The sequence below is a fragment of the Pelodiscus sinensis genome, chromosome 11 (assembly GCF_052426305.1).
Source record: "Pelodiscus sinensis isolate ZL-2025 chromosome 11, ASM5242630v1, whole genome shotgun sequence".
NCBI lineage: Eukaryota > Metazoa > Chordata > Testudines > Trionychidae > Pelodiscus > Pelodiscus sinensis.
This window is the reverse complement of record NC_143062.1, coordinates 2,767,580-2,791,971: the sequence shown is the minus strand read 5'-3', so window position 1 is coordinate 2,791,971 and position 24,392 is coordinate 2,767,580. Positions and strand designations below refer to the sequence as shown.

Below are 24,392 nucleotides of genomic sequence, written 5' to 3'. Positions count from 1 at the left end.
CATTTGATCTCACTGCTTTCCAAGACTGGAATCTAATGAGGCGGAATTCATTAAAAAATAAGGATTCATATTCTAGAGGAAGTTGAGGAGGCAGTCTCAATTCAACACAATGGGCACCACAGGGAAAAAAAATCAATATAAATATTCAGGGTTTTTTGGGGGGTTTTTTTGGGGGGGGGGGAGAGACAAGGAGCACAAGGGCTAAAACCTTGTCCCACAACAAACGCTGGTAATTAGGGCCCTTCCAAACAACGGCCCATTTTCATCAATTTCATACTTATGGGATTTTAAAAACTATAAATGGTCATGATTTCAGCTATTTAAATCTGAAATGTCACAGTGTTGTAATTGTAGGGGGTCCTGGCCCAAAAGAGGAGTTGAGAGAGTCACAAGGACAGTTGCAATATTGTTACTTTCACTTCGGCTGATGGCAGCACTGCCTTCATAGCTGGGTGTCCAGCAGCCACGAGTCTCCGGCCAGCCAGCTCTGAAGACAGCACAGAAGTAAGGGCAGCAATACTGTGACCCTCCCCCCCCCCCCCCAACAATAACCTGGGACTCTCATGGGCCGTGATGCGTTTTTCATGGCTGTGAACTTGTTAGAATCCTACTGATAATCACTGAGCAATGGCAAAGAAGAGCCCTGTGGCACCTAAGACTAACAAATTACTTGGGCCTATGAAGCCCAAGCTTTCGTGGGCTGGAGCCCACTTTATCAGATGCATGAAGTCTGTGGGCTCCAGCCCACAAAAGCTTATGCCTAAATAAATTTGTTAGTCTTAGGTGTCACAGGTCCCTCATTGGTTTTGCTGAAACAGATAAACACAGCTATCCTCTGAAACATGGGAATGCTTCTATTTATCAAGGCTCCAATTCAGCAAGGTACCTAAGCATGTGTGTCACTTCAAGCATGCAAGGTCCCACTTAAGTCAGGCTGACAACTTGAATGCTTAAAGATGCACATGATAAGGTATCTTGCTGGATCAGGGCCCTGTTGAGTTACAGCATTAAATGGAGACCAGAATTGGGCAAATGTTGTCCAAGAACATGAATAAACAAACATTAATAACAGCAGCATTTATTTTAAAATGGATGATGATAAAGCACTGTGCAAACATCCAAAAGTCATTATGTGCTGATTGAAACCAAATAAACTTGGAATCCCAAGATGCCATTTTTTTCAATAGTCATTTTCAACTTCCAGCAGAAGTCACAGTTTACAAGTGAAAAACTATTTTTATAACTGGAAGACTTGCACAATCTGGGATTTCAATAGTCAGCAGTCCTATTTCTGGCTTGCACATTACCACAATAAGTTCATATTATTATTAAGTATTTGTATTATAACAGTGATTAGAGATTCCAATGAGAAGTAGAGTCCCACTAGGCTCCATATTAACAGAGTGAAAGGCAGCCTCTGTCTTGACTGCCTTGCAGGGCTAACAATCTAGGAGAAGGAAAAGAAATCATGACCTTAAAGTGCACTCCTTTGTAAAACAACATACTGTACAAACAAGAAATTTACACCATCATGTCACAGAGTCAGATTTAGAAACTAGCTTTGGGACCCATATCATCTTGAGTGCTCATTAAAGAGGATAACTGCATTACTCACCCTGAGCGCTGGGCAAAAGAAATCAATGGAATAGTATTGGCAACCACCTCAAGGAAAGCCATATAATCTACCCACTGGGAAAGAAGGGCAGTGCTACAATAGCTGATAAAGGAAGAGATGATGGAGTGTAGTATATGGTCACATGGGAGAGAAAACCAATGCAGTTCCAGGGAGGTTCTGCCATGAAAAATAAATAATAAATGAACCAAGTCAATGTCTTACCTTATAGACAGATTCTTGTATTCTTGCCTTTAATTTGGAACTTCCTGTTTTCATTCCAGACACCAGAACAGTGTCCCCTTGTTTGGCAACTTTTTCCATCTCAGATATATAGGAAGGTGGTATATAAGTAGATTCTAAAAATTTGAGTATACTGCAAAATGAATAGAACAACTTTATAAGACAAGAGTCCTGAATAATGTATGCTAACCCAAGCCAGAACTATAGAATTGTCTGCTTCTAGAATTTAAACACAAAAAAGGAAAGCTTACAAGAAGTGGAAACTTGAGCAGATAACTAGGGAGGAGTATAAAAATATTGCTCGAAATATTGCATGCAAAGGTCTAATCAGCAAGCCCAAAAGCACAACTTGAGTTGCAACTAGCTAGAGATGTGAAGAATAAGAAGAAGGGTCTCTACTGGTATGTTAGCATCAAGAAGGTGGTCAGGGAAGGAATGAGACCTTTACTGAATAGAAAAGACAGGACTACGCAGCACTTTAAAGACTAACAAGATGGTTTATTAGGTGATGAGCTTTCGTGGGCCAGACACATCACCTAATAAACCATCTTGTTAGTCTTTAGGACTGCTGAATACTCCTGTCTTTTGTGTCAGCTAGACCAGACTAACACAGCTGCATCTCTATCGCTTTACTGAATAGGGAATGCAGCCCAGTGACAGAGGATTTGAAAGTATGTAATGCTTTTTTGCATCGGTCTTCACACACAAGGTCAGATCCCAGACTGCTGTACTGGGCTGCACAGTATGGGGATGAGGTGAAAGCTGTAAGTGAGGGGAAGACTGTTGTTGGACAAACAGAGGAAGCCAGGAGAATTCTCAGTACGAGGTTTGGCAAGAACTTACCGTAGCTGCGTCTGAGTTTCCCCGTCTATTAAACAGGGATAATAGTATTTCCCTACCTTCCAGAAGTGTTACAAAGCTTAATTCATTAAGAAGTTGTGAAACACTTTAAGACCTTTGAATGGCAGTTTCTTTTAGAGTGCAGCACTTGAGCCAGATCCTCCTTACTCTTTGATGGGGCCATAGGTCCCAGTGTGATGTGCAGGGCTCCTACAGATCGCAAATGTCAAGCAACAAAGAGAGTTTGGGATTTTCTAAGTGGCGTAAGGCTAAATCTACTACAGCTTCCATTAGAATGGTAAATGTCCTGCTTGGAAAGCTTCAAAAACCTCATTAAATCCTTTGTAAAACGAAAATTTGTTTCTCAGTCAAGCTCCTTGCAAACAGCGTCGAGAGTCAACAACACCACAACCACACTTCAGTCACCTTGTTAGCAGTTTCAGCCAAGAGTCCAAGTACTGAATGGACTGTAGCCCTGCCTTCCAAATGAGAGGGTAACCTTTGAACTCCACAGCCGCCCCCCACCATGGTTACATAAGAATCACAGCACAAAGATTTATTGGCATTGGAAAAAACTTTTCAGCTTAGAAAAGAGGAGACTAAGAGGGGATATGATAGAGGTCTATAAAACCATGACTGGTGTGGAAAAAGTGAAAAAGGAAAAAAAATTATTTACTTGTCCCCATAATGTAAGTATTAAGGGGTCACAACATAAAATTAATAGCTAGCAGGTTTAAAACAAATAAAAGGAAATTTTTCTTTCACTCAGCACAGAGTCAACCTGTGGAACTCCTTGCCAGAGAATGATGGGAAGGCTAGAACTTTAACAGGGTTCAAAAAAGAGCTAGACAGATTCATGGAGGTTAGGTCCATCGATGGCTATTAACCAAGATGTGTGTCCCTAGTCTCTGTTTGTCTGGAAACAGATGACAGGAGAGGAATCGTGTGTGATTACCCATCGTGTTCACTCTGTCTGGGGAATCTGGCATTGGCCACTGTTGGCAGACAGGATACTGGGCTGTGGTCTGACCCATTATGGCTGTTCTTATGTTCTTAGTTCTAATACCTCATTGTTTTCCCCCATTTGTTTGGGGGAGAGATCAGCTCTGGAAGAGTTGAGGCTATCATTAAGTTGTATAGGTGGTTGTGAGCTGTATGGGCAGCTTCTGAACTTCATTAACTGTATTTTTATTACTGAGAATTTTAAATGGATGTGGAAGTGCTCCAAACTGTGGATCAGAATTTGTTGTAGTTAGAAATCTAAAACAAGGAGACTATGCAATACTTCAGATATTATCACTTCAGTTTACTGACCCAGATTCAGCAAAGTACATGGTTCATGCCTCATTTTAAGAAAATGATTAAACCCAGGACCTATGACAATAATGTAAATAGGGCTTACCGGAGGGCATTGTGGGAATCCAAGAAGCCATCAGACTCAGTATCTTTTACTATCGTCCAGTCAAAGGCTAACCCTGCCAATGTGCTAAAAGTGTTTCCTACAAATCAAATGAATAATTAGGTAACAAAATTCAAAATGACAATGAAGTCTTTCTGCTGTTTGGAACAATATCAAGCAAGAGCATCTTACACGGGCACACATCATTCAAATAAGATAATTCTTCAATCAAGTTAAAATGGAGGTTGATTTTTTAAGCCAGATAACTGGGAGGTTTGGAGACTCAGAACAGAATAGAGTTGTTTATAGTTTGATATGCAGCTTTGGATCTTCTTCAGTGCTTAGCCAAATGGTCGGTTGTGGCAATCACTTGTCATTTGGACCATTTCCGTGCAGCCGCAAAGGTTTGACAACCCAAAAGTTCAACACTGGAATAGATTGATGCATCCATCTAATTCGGGGGCTGCTTCCACTCATTAGTTGGTGACATTTTATCCTGGATGTTACAAGCCACCTGGAGAATGGAAGTTGCCAGAACATGCTCTATAGCGTAAGATGCCATGTGCAAACAACAGCCCCACTAAACTGTAGTGACCATGAACAGCTGCGCTATGAATGCAGTTGTTCCACTTTATTTATCACAGACCCTCACTGCTCAACTACAAATTTGCATTTTCTGGTCACATTAAGTATACCATCCTATCTGCTCTGGAGAAAAGAGAATTAAATTGGCTTAATTTTTAAGAAGATACTGCTGCAATAAGCACATCATGTCCTTCGTCCTTCAAAACAAGAGCCACCTAAACTACGATTCGATTCCATGACTATGTGGATACCAATAGGACACATGCAATCTTCAGTATAGGTTATTACAATAATTAGTTGTGGCAACAAGTCTATTACTGATTCCACTGAAACAAGCAGCAAAATTCCTACCATCTTTGGGGCAAGTGGATATGAGGTACCTTTGTTAAATTATATTGTTATATTTTCAGCAGTCTATCTCAAACTCGCTTTCACATGTAGGATGGATTCCACTCCCCAAGTGCATGTGTGACACTTAAAATTATAAGCATCTTTGCACCGCAGGTGCTAAGAGAATCTAAGCCAAAGTATTGCTGACTCCCTAGTAGGGATGTATGCGAGTAGTCGTACTACTCAACTACTCACACTGAGGCAGCAGGAGGAGGGGAGCAGGAGCTGGTGCTGCAGGGAGCCAGGTTAAAAGCCGGTTCCCCCCAGCACTGTCTGCATGGTGCCACCTCCCTCACCCCACACTAATGTCTCTGTCAGAGGCAGCAGCCGGGGTGGGGGGGAGGCGGGGACGCCAAGGGAGGTTGCCATGAAGCAGCCTCTGCCCACAGTGCACCCAGGATCACTGTGGGCCGAGGGTGCTCTGCATCCCGTGGAGTAGCCCCTGACCTCAGGGGGTGCCAGCTCCCCACTGGGACCCTCCGCCCACAGACAGTGGCTGCTGGACCTGGCTCAGTCCCAGGACTGAGCAAGCCCAGCTCAGACACAGCTTGAACAAGTCTGGGAGCTACCCCTGCTGCAGCTCTGCAGTTTAAATGTAGTAGGAGCTGGACTGCCCACATGCCTGCCTCTTACTACATTTAAGCTACAGAGCAGCAGCAGGGGGTAACTCCTGGAGGCTCTCCCCCTTATTAACTAATCATGTAGTTGATAGAAATTTTATCGACTTCAAGATTAGCTATTTACTCACTTCCTAACATCCCTACTCACTAGTGGTACATCAGGACAGTTATACAAGTTTTGGAACAATCCTGTGGTTTGGCAAAAAAAGAAGAGTGTTAAGTATTTCACCTCGGCTATTTGCAGAAGGCTAGAATCTACTGCCCTTCGAGTCAAAGGCAAATCTCTTATAGAGCATGAGTATGTCACAGGTATATTTCCTAAGCACCATATATTCCACATTCTATTGGAAACAAGCGACATACATGAGACACTTCAGACATATTATGAGGCCCTGGAGGTTTTTCTCCTTCCTCTGTAGCATGGGGCATGGATCACTTGCTGGAGGATTCTCTGCATCTTGGGGTCTTTAAATGATCATTTGATCTGAGATATAGGTGAGAGGACTATTCTAGGAGTGGGTGGGTGAGATTCTGTGGCCTGCATTGTGCAGGGGGGTCAGACTAGATGATCATAATGGTCCCTTCTGACCTTAAAGTCTATATCATCAATAAGGAATTACCAGCCCACATGCAATTTTACACACCTTTCAAACAACTTAGATATCCAAGTGCATAATCCAGCACTTAGATGCACATGTTTCAGAGGCACCCTTTTGGGACTCTGGGATCCGTACTTCAATGAAATACATTTTCCATATATATTCAGTTTGGCTTTTTAAAGCCTGAAATGCATTCACCTATAATACAGGCAATATTCTTCACTAAGAAGTTATTCACCCTTTTCTGGCCTACCTCTGAGTCACTGCGACATTGGAAACGACAGATATTACAGCATTATAAATGGAATCAACACTGAAGCCAGATAATTGTCACATGCTGAATCTGAAAGGTCTTTTAGAAAGATCTCAGTCTTTGGGGGAGCTACTGCTCCCACTAGAATCAATTACTAAATGCCCATTAACATTTATGGGTACAGGGCTGAAGCCTTATATTGTGCTAGTATTTTTATTATTAATAATCATTTATTTTCATTTATATTCTCTCTTTTCCTTCCTAATTATACTATCATTGACAAATTATAATGATTGCTGCAATTTCACTGCCTGCTTCCTATGGCTAAAAACGTATGTCATCATCTAAACCACAGGAATGTGGTAACAGTGGTAATACAAGTACACAGATGTCTTTACTACACAGATACAAGTAGCTTTGTATCCTGCATGAACAAGATTGTGATAATTAAAAGAGCACTCTTCTATTTTTCCCATTTTAAAATGCTTTGCTTTAACTCAGTCTGTTACAGGGCCTGCATATTCCAAAGTGCTTGAGGATTATTTAAGACACAGAGTTAAGTTAGCTTTTCATGTAACAGATGTTTTAGCTTTAGTCTCCTCTCATTCTTGCTCAAACTAAAGATGCCAACAAGGCAAGGAGAGAAAAGCACACTGTAGAGGTGCAAAGAGGTTGTGTCTGAACAGTGCCACAGCAAACAGGAAGTAGATGCACAAGACTTGTCTGTTGGAAGAAAAAGGGCAGGTCCTCTGAAGCACATGAGTTATCTCAGGTAAATAAACGCAAGAAAGTCCTATCCTAGACTCTCTGGAGTCAATGGCAAAACTCCATTTGGACTTGAGTTGTTAGCAGGATTTAACCTACTTTAATTTTAAAAAATTGGCATGATATATTAAATTTCATCCTTCCTGTTAGGAATACAAAGCACATCAGTCCTACTATGACTTGATTAGCCTCCGTTAATCTTTATACAAAGTTTACTTCAAGAACATTCTGATCAAACAAGCTTGCACAGCAGTTTAAAAAGTCATTTTAGATACATTGGTATTATCACCATCCTGCTCTTACTAACAGTTCTATGACAGTGATTCTACACCCACATTCGTACCACTTCTTTAGTATACTTAACTATGATATGGCTGGATTTTCCCTGTTCCCAGATTATGCCACAAAACAACATATAACTTCAACATAAAAAAGAATTATCTTTTCAATGGACTATGCATCTATTATCTTGTCAGATGGTACTGAGATCCTTCAGAAATAGGAAACTGCAATAGGAAGTTTCTCAATGTTCCTCAGCTTGGTGATAAACAACAAGGTGTTTTAAATAAAATTTAATTTCAAATCTTCTACTCTTTTCAAAATACTCCTGACCTGAATTTTTGTAGTTAAGTTTGCCATAGAGAATAAACACACAGCAAGTTAGGGACTTCACCTGCAGATAAAGTGATGAAAAGTATATGTAGGAGATAAGTCATTACAAGAAGCAATTTTCCAATGCCACTGCAACATATGTTAATCCCCTAAAGTGTAAAATAATAAAGTTATTACAAAATCTGCCATATATAGTCCTGTACAAATGTAGAAGTCCAAAGTAAAAGTTAGCTACAGGCCCTTTGCTGTATTCAACTGTTCACAGATTACAAGCTTATTTTTTCCTTCATTTTTGCTTATATGCAGAAGAATGAATAATTTACTGTCTCCGCTCATTTATTCAGTTTTCTTAAATTATAAAAGAGCACCTCTGAAATATAAAGAAACTGTCTTAAATAACTGTGCTCTTGTTCCAACACTTGACCACCTGTTAGGAGAGGAACAATGTGTACAAAAGGAGATGAATGTCTAGAAAGTATTGTAAGAGAAGACCATAGCAGTTTTAAAGTCTAGAGCAAAATTCTTAAAGTTGAGTTTCTAAAGACAGTAGCTTACAAAAAAGTGATTGCCAAAACTGCTGAGCAATCATTGTTTCCATTAATTTAAGCTTGAAAAAGTTTAAGCTTAAGCTCTTAGTGAACATCTTGTTCCAGCAATTTAAATTATACTATTTTTTGTGGGTTTTAAACCATAGCTTCTGTTCAAACTTTAATTTGGAGTACTCCCATAAAAATTTGACAGCTGATTGTTTGAAAGTCTAAAAAAAACACCACGCCAGGGTTCCAGAATTACAAATACAGTCAGTTTCACTGTTCTACCAATTGATATTTTACAATACAGAGCCTGAATTTTATTACTTATAAACAGACATATGTGGTTTATCCAAACTATAAACATGAATCTTCTACGGATACAAGTCACAAGGCCTCTTTAATTCACTGAGTAGTTTAAAAAACAGAATATATAGAATATATAGAATATAGAATTTAGCTGCTGAATCAAGTTCTGAAGTCCCTGAAGGCAGTCAGATTACTACATATGCTATGGTAAGCAGAGGTTTCGTCTTTGATATGATGGATCCAATCTATCGCCCACTAAAGTCACTGACAAGTTTCCCACTGTCTCTTGTGAGTCAGACTCTATGGGGGTGGAACCAATTATAAGCATTTAAATTATATTAGATTGAGGGCTATGAAAGCCAACAGTTGGTGACTTGAACAGGGACAGATGTGTGAACAAAAGGTTCGCTAAACTTGTTTGGCCTTAAATAAAGTATCTTTTTACAGGTTTGCCTTAAAAATGCGTCCTCTGTCTCAGGTTAGCAAAATCCTATAGAATGTATAGTGTAGTTGACAGACTTGTATCACCAGGGCTCAACATATAATGCCATCTACTCGCGTGTGGCGAGTAGAATGCAACCCGGAAGAGCCAGATTCGGGCAATCTGCACACGCGCAGAACGATCTGCGCATGCGCAGATCGCCAGTCAGCAAGGCGAGCCCTGTGTATCACTACTGCTTCAAACTTCCAAACATCCCTGACCAGACTAATATTGATGTGATATTTCAACAGTGCAAATATTATTACTTCCTGATATTAGTTTCTCTCACCCCCTTGCTCTGAAGTTGGAGCGTTTACTCTTATTTGGGATTCTGATACCTGAAAATGCCATCAAAATTAAATGTGACTCCTGGGCAACCTAGAAAAACTTTAACAGGAATTGTCAGATATGAAACAGTGTCTAACAGACCTATTTGGATGTCTGGGATTTGTTGGTTGCTCCTCTTACACTTAACCACAGATCTTACAATAGATTAGTACCTGTACGCCAACAAGACATTACCTCTACTAGGAAGGTTAAAAGGAATTAGTTTTAGTAAACATGTTTACACATGGAGCTGCCTATTCCCCCTCCCCACTGTGTGCTGCTACATCTGTATCAGAGGAGGAGGAGACAGGCAGCTCTGCAGGAGCCAGTGTTCACGAGGGGCCAGCTTAAAAGCTGGCTCCCTTCAAGCACCGGCTCCCTCCTGTATCCTCTCCCTCCCCATGCTGCTGCCTCTGATACAGAGGCAGCAGCACAGAGGTGAGGGGAGGAGTCTGCATGTAATCGTAAAGTTTAACAGTTAAACGGAAGCTCATTGGTTAACCATTTAGACTATCACATCACATCCCTATCCCCTACACACTATCTTGGTTGGACTACAACATCCGGTCCTGTCCTATCCTATGAAAAGTCTGAGCACAATACCTTACACAAATAAAGGACTTCGCTAAAACTTTTCCATCTTAATAGTAAGTTTCTCACCTTCCGAATCCAAGGCCTGAATTTTCAGCTTCAGCGGTGAATCTTCAAGATAAAGTTCTCTTGTTGTGGACACAATTTGGATACCATGAATTATGTCAATTATAGCATCACAACGAAGCACTTGACCAGTCACTTGAAGAAACAATGGAAAACATTTTTGCATGATCACAATAAAAACTACTAAGCAAATAAGATGAAGCACATTGTAACCAGCTAGCAGATCTAAACTAGGAGCAGCAAAAAGCTCTGCCAGTCAGGGGATGGAATCCTGAATGCTACTGAAAAATACAAGGTCGTGAAGACATGAGAAGTAGGTCTTCATTTTAAGCTCAAAATAAAAGTATTTTTATAAAATTTACAGGGCCCACCAAACTGTCAGTGAAAAAAATTTGCTTTCTCTCCCCCAAGACAATTTTTATATAATGTTACTGGTTCACAATGGCAACCCCCTGAACATAATTGACAGAGGTGGGAAACCTTCCTCCCCTTACAGGTATCCTTCATAAAAACATCCTACATTCGTCCAGGATGCAAAACAATATAGCCAATTTATTATGCTATGATTACACTACAAATAATTCATCTATTAACTCATCTACTTTGCATCTTTCTTTCTAAAAAGCAGACAATATAGTGCATTCATGTAGGCATGGAAGTAAACTCCAATTTTCCAATCCCAAATATCTGAAACTGAATTATGTAAAATTCAAATTGAAACATTCTCTTTTAGGAATCCCCACATTTGGGAAGGTTTCAAACATACCTACCTGTGAAGGACTCAGAAGCGTTGCCCACACTGACTTGAGACTCCTGCAGAACAGGATTTGTGTGGTCTTTTCTAGCTATTAGCTTATATATAAAGTGCACATTTTGTACACATTTTGTGTGTATGGTGTGTCCCTTAAAGATGTCTTAGGGCTCATAATCCTGCAGAGTTGTACAATTTGTAGCCCACACAATGAAATGTGACTTTAAAGAAGTGCTGAAAACTTACATATATCTTCAGCTAAAATGATACTTGTCAGACGCGTTGGCTGCGTTGAACGTGCTTGGACAACAGCTTTTTGTGAACACTGGCGTTCATCTTGATCTGCAGGTTCTATGCTGGCAACCTCTGGCCTTGTCGAAGACCTACAAGAACAACATTCTAAATTACTAGAATGCAAGCCATCTATCAGGGAAAATGTATAGACTCTTATTTGAAAGCAACAGTAACCTTTTTCTCTAAACCACCTCCAACATTACTGTAAGTAAAATCTTTGCTTCATATTACAAACTACAGGATTGACCTTTACAAGTGCAGAGTACCCTCATCTACCATGGATTTCAACCAAAGGTGAGGACTGTCTGCATTTGGGGGGAGGGGAGAAAGAGGGGAGAACAGGTCCTAAGCCTACTGCTTCTATCAATTCACGCCTACACACCTCACTGCAACACAAGAATGCCAGCTTACACTAGTCATTTTCCTTTAAAAAAATTCCTATGCATTTACTAAGCCAAAAAAAGCCCTCACCTTTATTAACTTAGCTAGAAGCAGAGTCAGTAAGATAAAATGCAAACAGAATATTGATGTGCAACCTAAGATTAAGTCTATCAATTACAGTCACAAAATAAATGCTTTTCATCACTTGCAATCATAATTGGCATCTTCCATGGCAAAGGTATGAATGATGACTCGGGTTTTTTTGCAGTTACAGAACTGTAACAACTATCTATAGATTTGCTATGGCCGAGGCCAATTAATAGTAAAAGTGTTATATAACATTTTTCTAATTAAGAAATTCAAATGTGATAGTGTGTCTAGTTAGTGTATGCAATACAGTTCAGGTTTAGAAGCCTGTGTAATATTTGGTGCCATTTAAATCTTTGAAGCAGTTTGAACCATTATACAATGGACCAATTCCATTTTTGCTCAAAATTGTGTTTCTTCAACAAGTAAGACCCCAATCCTGTAGTGAGTTCTGCATGATCTTGCCCCTGGGTCCACACAGAATTTACAGCAGCACTGCGGCCCAAATGTTTATTTTCTTAAATGTTGCAAGGGTCTAAATGGAAAAATAGCCCCTTCCTTTTTTGATTAATCCATATCCATTATAGTCACATTACCACCATATTACATTTTGCAGACCAGGTTGGACCTCCCAAAACCAGGACTCTCTGGTCCAGAAACATCCATGGTCCGTGTTACAGAGTGCAGATGCCTCGCCACCGGTCAGGCACCGCGGCGGGGAGCCATGGCCGCCTAACTCCACCCCCACACCCTTGCAGCGCAAGGTCATGCCAGACGCTGGGCGTTTTCAACACCGGTGGCGTGGCAGGCAAAAGGGGCGGAAGTCCACCCGGAGCCCAGGAGCACACGGGTGCTTGGGGAAGCTCCCCCCGCCCCACGGGGTAGAGAGCTGAGCGAGCCGCACCCCCCTGGGCAGGAGACTGGTCATCGCAGCAGGGGGAAGAGCAACAAGCGGTGGCCGGACAGTCCGACGACTCCTCGGCAGGCGAAGTGGTCGGTGTCCCCGAGAACAACACCCTTGACCCAAGTGCACAAGGGTGAGTGCAGGCGTGGTAGGAAGAGGCCCAGGGCACACGTTAGCCCGAGTGGTTGGTGGGTTGCGGCAAGGAATGCTCCCCCTCCCCCTCCCCCTTAAAGGGTTCGACCTCTAGACCCACAGGGCCCTGGGCTGGGACCCGGAGAAGAGGGTGGGCCTGGGTCCCCCTACCCCACCCTAAGCAAGCATTGGGCAGAGTACCAACCCGAACTGAACCGAGCTGCGCAGTTCTTAGCAGCAAAAAACTTACCGATCACCCAGCCGCCCAGGAGGATGTCAGACTGGAAAGGGGAGCACTTAAGGGACGCTCAGGGCGAACTGTAATCCCTGGGGTTTATAGATGGCACGTGGAGTGTGAGACCAGAAGGGTCAGGACCGAATTAGGTACGCCCAGGGCAGAAGAATGTCGGGCAAAAAGCACTGGCTTCCCTCGTCCCACGGACGTCCCTCCCACGGGCTAGAGCAAGAGGGCAGTGCAGCCCAGCGTGCCCCCCCGCCCTCTCCCGCCCCGGGGTAGGAAGAAGGGGTCACGGAGGGCCACCTCCCAACAGTCCAGGAGAACACGAAATCTTCCTGGAACAGGGACTCCCAGCGGAACACCCCAGTGGCAGGAGGGGTGGCAGCTATAAACCCTGCTAGGGCTGAAGCCCTGGCAGTAGAGCCCCAGTAGCGGAGCGAGGGCCACACACCAGGGGAATTGGGGATGGGCCGGCCAGGACTGAAAGCAGGCCAAGCGCAAACAGCAGCAAGGAAAGGCAGCAGGCTGAGGAGCAGGTGGCAGGGAACCTCTCATGGTCTGGCAAATTCCCTCATTCAGGACTGGTCAGGGGGTTCAACCTGAACTTGTAGTTTTCATACTCTTAGCTACCTAGAAAAATCACTCTTAGTTACTTAGAGAACTTAGATGTCTTCAAGTCACCAGGCCTTGACAAAATGCATCCTAGAATACTCAAGGAGTTGATAAGAGGAGGTATCTGAGCCTTTAACTATCAACGTTGAAAAATCATGGCAGTCAGGGGAGATTCCAGAAGACTGGAAAAGGGCAGATCTAGTGCCCATCTATAAAAAGGGAAATAAAAACAACCCAGGGATCTACAGACCAGTCAGTTTAACTTCTGTGCCAGGAAAGATAATGGAGCAAGAAATTAAGGAATTAATCTGCAAACATCTGGAAGATAATAAGGTGATAGGGAACAGCCAGCATGGATTTGTCAAGAACAAATCATGTCAAACCAATCTGATAGCTTTCTTTGATAAAATATCAAGCCTTGTGGATAAGGGATAAGCGGTGGACGTGATATATACCTAGATTTTTATAAGACATTTGATACAGTCTTGCATGACCTTCTTATCAATAAACTGGGGAAATGCAACCTAGATGGGGCTACAAGGTAGGTACATAACTGGCTGGATGACCGTTCTCAGAGAGTGGTTATTAACAGAAGGGCATAACAAGTGTGGTTCTGCAGAGGTCTGTTTTGGGGCCGGTTCTGTTCAATATCTTCATCAAGGATTTAGATGATGGCATAGAGAGTATGATTATTAAGTTTGTAGATGATACCAAGCTGAGAGGGGTTGGAGGTGTGTTGGAGGATAGGGTCATAATTCAAAATGATCTTGACAAACTAGAGAAATGGTCTGAGGTAAATAGAACGAAGTTTAATAAGGACAAATGCAAAGTACGCCACTCAGGAAGGTACAATTAGTCAGGAAGCGCTATAGAACAGTGGTTCCCAACCTTTTTTATACCAGAGACCGGCAAACCCATTCACAAACTTTTGAGGACCATTAACATTTTATTTGCATATTTGCATGCTCATTATGCAAATAACGAATATGCAAATAAAGTATTATCAATCCATCAAAAGCCCTAGCTCCCAGAACCCCCCCAGTGGCCAGCTCGCCACCCCCGACGCCCAGGTACCCCCCACCTCTTCGAGCCCCCCAGCATTAGCCTCACTCTCCCTCACCTAGCCCTGCGCTGCCTCCTAGCCAGCAGCTGAGTGCTGCTACCCAGTTTGTGGCTGTTCTAAGGCTGCTGTGCCAGGCTCCACGCAGCCCTTCCGCCACACAACAAAGCACTCTCCCACTTCCGGGAAGTGCCTGGGGCTGGTTGGCTAAGAGGCAGGGCAGGACATGCCTCTCACAATAGCTGCTGTGGGAGGGGAGGTGCTGGGCAGTGTATCCCAGCCCCAGCCCCCAGAGTCTGGCAGCCAGAGGTCCACAGCCATGGCCCAGAGGTTGGGAACTGCTGCTATAGAAGTAAAGCTTGTCATCATTATAAGCAAGGGAGGGAAGCAGAATGCATTATGTCCTCTCCCCCATGTTCCATTTCCAAAAACTATAATGAGCTCTGGAGGAATCCACGTGCAGAACTCACATGTCTGAAGCAAAGTCCTCCTGATGCAGGAGATCTGAAAGTTCAGAAAGAAAAATCCCAGGGAACTTTACAAGCAGGAGAAAATAGTAACTAGACAAGACATCTCACAGCCCCTCACCACCCCCGAAGAGATCCATTTCCCATCACCTAGTGACAATGTAGAGTGCACTTCTTGCAGACGCAAGTTTCTTCTCTTCTAGAAAGAAGAGACAGTCAGATGCCACCCTTATCAGCTTGTTTCATCTTTGCAGGGTAGAAATGATGAAAATGCTAGTAAAGCCCTATGTTACCTCTGCCATCTGGTAGCGCTGCTCCATGTTACACAATCTCAATCCTGTAATAAGCAGCTATGCAACAGTCTGCCCCCACACTAGATCTCCTAACTCATTAGTTAGAGAGTGGCTTTTTGGCAAGTGGTTGGGAAACAGGAAAGAAAGATTAATCAATGCAACATACTAAGCATTTTCAGATTTACTAAACTAATTTAACGTATTCATTCAAGCCCCTCCCAGAGAGCTGCTATTTCCTCCAAAAGGTTTTATGAATACACATAGACTGTCACCCACATCCTGCCTGTTCCTTTGCAAGAAGAATATAAATCTATGTTAAATTCTATCTCAAATAGAGAACAAAACTGAGGGCACACCTTAGTAAGTCTAAACTGATGCCAAATCTTGGGCCTTTCTCCTTCCAAGTAGACCTCAAAGTGCTTTATAAAATGGAGGTCAGCATCACATTAACTCTCTTTTCTAGCTAGAGAAACAGAAGTACAGAATCAGAGGGGTAGCCGTGTTAGTCTGAATCTGCAAAAGCGACGAGGAGTCCTGTGGCACCTTATAGACTAACTGAAGTGTAGGAGCATAAGCTTTCGCGGGCAAAGACCCACTTCGTCAGAAGTACAGAATGGTGACATGACTTACTCAAGAATATCCAAAATGCCAGTGGCAGAGCTGGGAACAGGACCCAAGTTTCACCTAGTCCAGTCTAGCATCCAGCCCATTAGGCCATACCTTATAAGAGTTCCACTATGATCAATATCTGACTCACACATCTCTTATTAATGGTAACTACCACAGCAAGCTTTTAATCATGCAGAACAGAGAAACTGACATTCTTGAGTGGATGGATGACACAAAGAAAGTTTATTATTATTTTTTCCAATAAATTAGTCAAATATATGAGTGAGAAAGAATGTTTACTTTTATTTTTCACATATTTACTAGGAGTAATGAAGATTTGTTCCTTATGCAAACTCAACAGCACTGTGATGCATCAGTGACAATTTTTTTTTAACTGTTGTACCTAATAATTTGCTTCCTCTTTCTTTTCAATGCACACAGTTTAAGATTAAAATAATCTTAGATTTTTATGTTGATGCAACTATGATTACTGTTCTGGCCAGAGGCGGGGTGGAACTCACACTTGCAAGTCGCCATATTAGAAGTTTATAACCAGCCTCTGAAATATTTAACAGCAAGGCAAATAGACAACAGCCTGAGTGACAACTTAAGTTAATTGATACAAAAGCAAAATATATTCTGCTGAGATGAGTTTTAATGATTTTCAACCACAAACTTAACAACAAAAATCTGCTACAAATATATAAGTTGCACCAGTGCAGATATAATCACGAAGAGATGGACATCAACATGTCTTCATCTGGACACCTCACATTCAATGCAACTGCAAATCGCAGATGTGTTTCTTAAAATGCAGGAAAGGTTTGTTTAGCATGAAGATGTTGGCACCATTACTAAGCATTATAGCTCTGAATTTGCAAACTCTTGAATGTATGTGTACCTTTACTCCAGCAAGCAGTCCCACATGCCTAACCTATCAGCTAACCTCTGTGTTGCTCTACTCCACATTTGACTGGGGTGGAGTCAGCAAGAAGATGCAGTGTTTGATTATATTCTGCATCCTTACGCTGACAACAGTACAATTATTCACACTTGAGCATCTTTTACCTTTTAGAACAATCTGAACCAATGTTCCTCTTTGATCCAGCCTCTCCTAAGACTACATACTTAGCATATTGTCTAAATCAGCCATGACAGTAGGATATTGACTAATTTTTACATTTTTGGATGTAGGGACTGAGAAAGAGGTTAGCTGTTACAGCTCATGGTTTGCTTCTGGCATTTGCTTATAATCACCACCAGTATGACTCAGTATTTGGGCTGACATTAAGCATTTCGCCTCCTTCCTCCCTTACTACCATGTCCACATGTGGATTGGTGATAGGTACAAAGCCATCTCACATGCAGGATGTAAGCATATATGTTTCTGTACTTAAAAAAATCCTCACCAGCCAGACATGAAAATGCTTTCTTGTGTTTTGGTTTTTTTTCTTTCCCAGGATTTAGCATCTAGATCTACAATTCTATTTAAACTCCTAACTTCCTATGAGGCTCTGGTGCAGAGATGGAAGAATTCAGCACCGGGAGTAGAATGTTTCCATGCAGATGGCTGAAAATGGACACTTTTTAAAAGACAATGTAGCATCATGCCCCTACAGATTTTCCCTCTCAGATTTCTTTACAGGTGAATGTCCAGTGTCATAGGGAGGGAGAATGGCTGGTGTTCCCACAATACCTATCATAAGTGCACTCCTGGGATGAGCTAGACAAGGTATATACTGAATTCCCATTATTAAGTGATAAAGTACCAAATTAAAATCTGTATATAAATTGTGTTTTATAATTAGGGATCCATCACAGCCAAAGACTGCTGAACACCTTCAAATACACTAGAAAATGGCTAGAGATTGCTGTGCCCTTGCCTGTATACCGTTTTGTTTTTTCCATGGGAGAATGCCAGGGGGCCCATCCGAGGATACCGACAAGCAACTCCCTTTCTCAGCTATTCGTCCCTCCCCCCGCTGTGGCGCCCATTCACTTGCTGCTGCACCCAGTGCCGGTCACACCGCTGGAGTTCACCCCCAGCACAGCCCCCGCCAGCCCCTCGTCTCCCTCCCACCTGCTCCGGGGCCTCTCAGCAGCGCGGCCGGCGCCAGCGCACGTGCTGCCTTGCGGGTGTCAGAGGCTCTAGGAGGCGGCAAGGGCCGGAGGTTTCCCACGCGCCCCGGGCTCCCCCCGCGCGTCCTAGCCCCGGCCGGAGGCAGGGCCCCGAGCTCCCCGGCTGTGTGCCCGGGCTCCCGGCGGCGGCCTGGCCGCGCTCCCTGCTGCAGGGGCCGCAGACAAAGGGACGAGGCCCGGCCCCCCGCGGCGCGCACTCACCAGCGGTAGCAGCCCTCGCTGGCCTCCAGGGTGAAGTTGATCCGGGCGCCGCGGGCGAAGGGCAGCAGCACTTTGGGGATGTTCAGCTTGGAGGCCGCCGAGCAGGGCAGCAGCAGCAGCAGCAGCAGCGCCCGGGCCGCGAGCGGGGCCATTCCCCCGGCCCGCGGGCTGCAGGAGCGATGGGGACTCGCGCGCCGCTAGTCGAGGGGCCGGGGACGGGGCGGGCGGGCGGAGCCGCAGCAAGTCCCGCTGGGCGGGCGGCCGCGCGCGGTTTTCGTTTCGCTTTCAAGGGCTGCTGCTGGCGCCGCTCCAGCCGGGGAGGCTGCTGGCCTGGGGGCGGGCCCCTGGAGAGCGCACCTGGGTGCCCAGACGCCCTGGGCAGCAGCCGAAGGGACGTGCTCTGAGAGCAGGAGGAGCCCGGGTTTCCTGGTGGCATTCAGGTCACTAGGGATTGTGCCACAGTGCGCGGAGCCTCCAAGAACTGGAAGGGACCTCAAGCCATTCGATCCTGCCCGCTGCCCTCACAGCATCAGGGCTACGCAACACGCGGCCCCGCCACAAGTGGCATCCTGTGAACATGGCGCCCACTGGGAACACAGCTCCGCAATCGCCAGTCACGGTAATGGTCTGTTGATCTGCTTTTAGTAGTTCAATGGCTGGACGGCCCTTGCGCATTAAGGGCATGTCTACACTGCAAGCTTATTTCAGAAAAAGCTGTTCCAGAAAATAGCTTCTGAAATAGCTTATTTCGAAATAGAGCATCCACACTTAGGGTGTGTCTAGACTACATGCCTCCTTCGACGGAGGCATGTAGATTAGCCAGATCGGAAGAGGGAAATGAAGCCGCGATTAAAATAATCGCGGCTTCATTTAAATTTAAATGGCTGCCCCGATCTGCCGATCAGCTGTTTGTCGGCAGATCGGGGCAGTCTGGACGCGACGCGCCGACAAAGAAGCCTTTCTTCATCGGCACAGGTAAGCCTCGTGAAACCAGGTTTACCTGTGCCGATGAAGAAAGGCTTCTTTGTCGGCGCATCGCGTCCAGACTGCCCCGATCTGCCGACAAACAGCTGATCGGCAGATCGGGGCAGCCATTTAAATTTAAATGAAGCTGCGATTATTTTAATCGCGGCTTCATTTCCCTCTTCTGATCTGGCTAATCTACATGCCTCCGTCGAAGGAGGCATGTAGTCTAGACACACCCTTAAGGGAAGCCTCCAAAGTAGTCTGATGCAAGCTCCCCTATCGCGATTTAGAGCCCCAGAAGGCACTGGAAAGGAATCACTTAAAATGGCCCTGGTGAGGAGCTATTTCGCCATAGCAGCAGTGGAGCATCCATATACACCCTCTTCTGAAAGAGCTTTTTTGAAAGAGGAGGTATTGCTTGTGGAACCAGGTTTACCAACATCAGAAAAAGCTCTCCTTTATTTCAGTTTTCTTTTGAAATAATGCAGTTGCTGTGTGGACTCTAGTATTGTTTTTCTGGAATAACAGCCATTGTTCCAGAATAACGGTGCAGTGTAAACACACCCTGAAAGTGCTGTCATATGGGTGGATATTGGGTCAATACTGCATTTTATTAATATCAGCAGAACTGACTTAAATTAGGCCTGCGTGTTATGTAGTCTTGCCCGTCAGTGTGAAAGAATCTATTTGCATATATTTGCATATATATTTGCATGTACATGCAACCACACTTAAGTTGCAGCCCTTGGCGTGTGCTGTATCACTGTGGCCCCTGGGGCTTCCAAAGTTGAGTAGACTCATAGACTGGTCTAGATCATCCCTGACAAGTACCTATCTAACCTGCTCTTAGATACTGAAGTTCAGTATCTAAGCAGCTCAATTTCTCCTGCCCCATCTTCCATCTGACACTGGTGCCCTTTCACTAAATATAATCTGCAATAATTTGTAGTATTACACTACACATGCAAACTATAAATGAGCATTCTATTTGTCTTGGTTGTTTATACTATGCTTTTCACCATGGTGTCTCAACTTTAAAAATACTCTCAGGCCATTTTCCCTATAAATTCCAGCTGAAAATAATGTCTGAGACAAAAAAATTCAATTGGTATATTTTCCCAGTATTAGAATTCCTCTCCCCAATAACCCCAATAACCAGAATTTGCAAATGGGCACAGCAAACTTAGGGACAGTAGATATGACATAGGAATTTATTCACATTTAACCATATCTATCACAATGTTAGTCTGCACATCCGTGTAGATTCACATTTCAGTTTAATAGAATTCGTCCTTGGGCACTCATGATCACCTTTAGGAAACTCTTTGCACTTGAATCTGGAAAAAGAAGAATGATCACTGCCCAGATACGAGCCATTAGATAATTGTATTAATTTAGAGCAATGTTTCCCAATTGGTGTTCCACGGACCCCTAGGGTTCCACGAAGCGAAAGTAGGGGTTCCACGAGAAGCCGGCACTCCCCCGCCCCTCTGAAAGAGAGAGAGCCAAGTAGCTAACACTAACACTCTCGTTTCCCATTCCACCCTGGCGACGCAGAGGCGTAGCGAGGCAGGGGCAAAGGGAACAGTTGCTCCCGGCAGGCATGCTAGGGGGGTGCCGGAAAGGGGTGACCCCATGTGACCCACAGCAAGGAGGAAGCACTTCCCCATCCCAAAGGAGCCGGCGTGCGCTGCCTGAACAGCTGGGGCTGTGGCACCCGGCAACTTAGTTCTGTGGCCTTTCTGCACGGTGGAGGGCAGGAGGTCAGGAGACCTGGGCTGCGCAGCTCCAACTGTGCAGGCAACACTCTCTGTCTGGGACTCCTTGCACCCTTCTTTCCCCTCCCTCCACAGGACAGCATCGCAGAAGTAAGTTGCTGGGGTGCAACAGCCCCTGCTATTGAGGCAGCACGCACACGAGCTGTTTGGGGAGGGGAAGTGCGGTCGCGCACTTTCCAGAACCCAGAGGTGTTACAGGATTGCCAGGTACTGGTCCCAGCTGCTTCTGTCTCCTACCCCTGTCCAGACCCCCCCACGAGTACTCTGTCCCCTACCCCCACCAGCATAGTTGGGCCCACATTAGTGAGGCTTGGGGTTTTGGTGGGGTGGTTTTGTTTTGTTTTGGTTTTTTTTTTTTTTTTTGCATCTCACGTGTGTGGCTCCAACTGACTTTTCTGTGGGTCAGTGACCCGTGACTCAAAACAGGTTCCCTGCCCCTCTCGTAAATAAAGACAATGCTAAAAACTTTTGAGTTTGACATAATTTATTTCAAAATGAAGCCTGGCCAACAAGCCCCCAATTGGGGCCAAACCCCCATCTTACTGCAGTATCATAACACTTCTGCACCACCTGACCCCAAATCTGAGCCTATCATACACTGGAACCCCTTGTCCCCAAACTCCTGCACCCCCACATCCTCAGTCTTCTGCCACAACACTCCTGCACCATCCACACATCACAAATCTGTGTCCTGAGCCCATCATACTCAAAACTTCCTTGCCCTGAGCCCCTCACATATCCAACCCAAACTCCTGTACCCTCTCGTCCACAAACCTGTGGCTTGCTCAGCACCCCAACCTTCCACCTGAGCCCAACACTCCCCAGCCTGGAGCCCCCTCCCCAAGCCAGCATCCTCTTCTGCTGCATCCAAATTCCCACACCCAAATCCCTCATTCCCACCCTAGAGCCTGCACCTCCTGTTTCAACCCAGTAAGAATGTATAAGGGCTAGGGACAGCAAGTGATGGAGAGGAGGGGAAGAGAGAGGATGGGGCCTCAAGGAAGGGGTGTGATTTTCATGCACTGGTGGGTCCCCCTCCTCCCCTTTTTTCCTTTTATTTGCTTGACAAACCTAGGGGTTCCTTGAAAAGCTGAAAAGGGTTCTATGGCCAAATAAAATTGGGAAACACTGATTTAGATAAACATTTTTCTGAAAAAGGCATCCCAGAAACCCTGATTCCTTATGCGGTTCCTACTGCCCAAACATTACATATAGGATTATTTTTCATATTTCTATCTTTAGTCACGCGGCTAAGCGTGACTAAAGGGCACCCCATGTCCACCCAAAACTTTAAAAGTATGTAAATAAAGGGAAAGATCTTCATTTTCAAACTTAATGTTGCATACACTGTTGACACTTCTATGCAAGAACTCCAGGAAGCTTTTCCTTCTGTTGTTATCCAAAAGCAAATATGTACCTCAGCTTCATCAAATGTATACTCTAGTGCAAAATCATAAGGGTAACCTTAAGGCAAAATAACTTGCCAGTTGTGTATCTCTCTGAATCAGCACATAAGGAGCAACAGTGTAGCAGGTAATGTCTGTGTATAAGAAAGGCCATACTGGTCACACCAATGATCCATCTAGCCCAGTGTCCTGTCTTCTGACCGTGACGAGTGTCAGGTGCCCCAAAGGGAATGAACGGAACAGGTAATCATCAAGTGAGGGGGGATTTGAGAGCAGCCTTCAACTACCTGAAGGGAGGTTCCAAAGAGGCTGGAGAGAGGCTGTTCTCAGTAGTGACAGATGGCAGAACAAGGAGCAATGGTCTCAAGTTACAGTGGGAGAGGTCTAGGTTGGAGATTAGGAAAAACTATTTCACTAGAAGGGAGGTGAAGCACTGGGATGGGTTACCTAGGGAGGGGGTGGAATCTCCATCCCTAGAGGTTTTTAAGTCTGGGCTTGACAAAGCCCTGGCTGGGGTGGGGCTCGCCCCGGAGGACACGGACTGCGGGACCTCGCAGTCCTGCCGCCCGTGTACTCCGGGGCTTTCTCCGCGTTTCCCTGGTCTGCCCCGCTGCCCGAGCCCCTCCGCGGCTTTGCAAAGCCTCGGGGAAGCCGGCAGCGGGACAGCCCAGACACCCCGCGGCTGTCCCGCTGCTGGCGTCCTCAGAGGCTTTGCTCCCCGTCTCCCTGGTCTGCTGGTCTCCAGCAGACCAGGGAGACGGGGAGCAAAGCCGCGGAGGACCCAGGCGGCGGGACCACGGTGCGTCTCAGTCCGCCGCCCGCGTCTTCCTGGTCTGCTGGGGGGGGGGGGTGCAGCTAGTATGCCCCCCCACCCCAGCAGACTAGGCTTTTCTCTGGATGCCTGTGGTACAGCAGCTGGGGCGCTGCCAGTTGGTCCAGTAGCGCCGCTCTGGGCGCTACTGGACCAACCCGGCAGCACCCCAGCTGCTCTGCCCCAGGCGTCCTGATTCAGCCGCTGCTGGTCAGTTTCAGCAGCGGCTGAATTAGGACGCCTGTGGCAGAGCAGATGGGGTGCTGCTGGGTTGGTCCAGTAGCGCTGAGGAGCGGCGCTACTGAAGCAACCCAGCAGCACCCCAGCTGCTCTGCCCCAGGTGTCCCCAAGTCAGCTGCTGCTGAAACTGACCAGCGCTGACTACAGGAAGCCCGAGGCAGAGTTGCTGTGCCCCGGGCTTCCTGGAATCAGCTGCTGATCAGTTTCAGCAGCAGCTGACTTGGGGACGCTTGGGGTTCTTAAGTTGATTCTGTATGTAAGTCAGAACTGGCGGTCAGTTTCAGCAGCAGCTGACTTGGGGATGCCTGGGGTTCTTAAGTTGAATCTGTATGTAAGTCAGAACTGGCATCAGTTTCAGCAGCGGCTGAATCTGGATGCCAGTTCCGACTTACATACAGATTCAACTTAAGAACAAACCTACAGTCCCTATCTTGTACGTAACCCGGGGACTGCCTGTATAACTTGAGCTCTCCCAACTATATTCCATTTGTCCGACACTTTTTATTATAACTCCCTGCTTTCAGTAGATTATAGCTCGGTTAGAGTTTTACTTTTTGAGCTGAAGTTTTTCAGGCTTAGTCCTTTCATGAGGGATAATTATTTTTCAAGCTTGATTAAAAATGGCTGTCATTTTGGAGTATAAGGGAAAACAGTCAGTTTTGCCATAATCTCATCCCTTCCACCTCCCACATCTAGAGCATGAGGGTTTTGTAGTTGAAATTTGTCCGGGACTTAGGTCCCAAGCCAACAAAGTACTTAAGCATGTGCTTAATAATAAGCATATGCTTGAGTAGCTGAACT

At 45.0% G+C, this 24,392-nt stretch overlaps 1 protein-coding gene across 1 annotated transcript in view; it reads right to left on the bottom strand.

Moving 5' to 3' along the window:
* Positions 1 to 18,697, bottom strand: part of NUP210 (nucleoporin 210) — a 104,447-nt gene extending 85,750 nt beyond the window's left edge. Inside the window, exons 1-5 of the mRNA XM_075939667.2 lie at positions 18,391 to 18,697; positions 11,220 to 11,356; positions 10,226 to 10,357; positions 4,098 to 4,194; positions 1,838 to 1,988 (exon numbers count right to left, since the gene is read on the bottom strand). Coding sequence (XP_075795782.2) covers positions 1,838 to 1,988; positions 4,098 to 4,194; positions 10,226 to 10,357; positions 11,220 to 11,356; positions 18,391 to 18,542 — 669 coding nt within the window. The 5' untranslated portion in view covers positions 18,543 to 18,697. The remainder of the gene's footprint in view (positions 1 to 1,837; positions 1,989 to 4,097; positions 4,195 to 10,225; positions 10,358 to 11,219; positions 11,357 to 18,390) is intronic.
* Between the last annotated feature and the right edge of the window lie 5,695 nt (positions 18,698 to 24,392).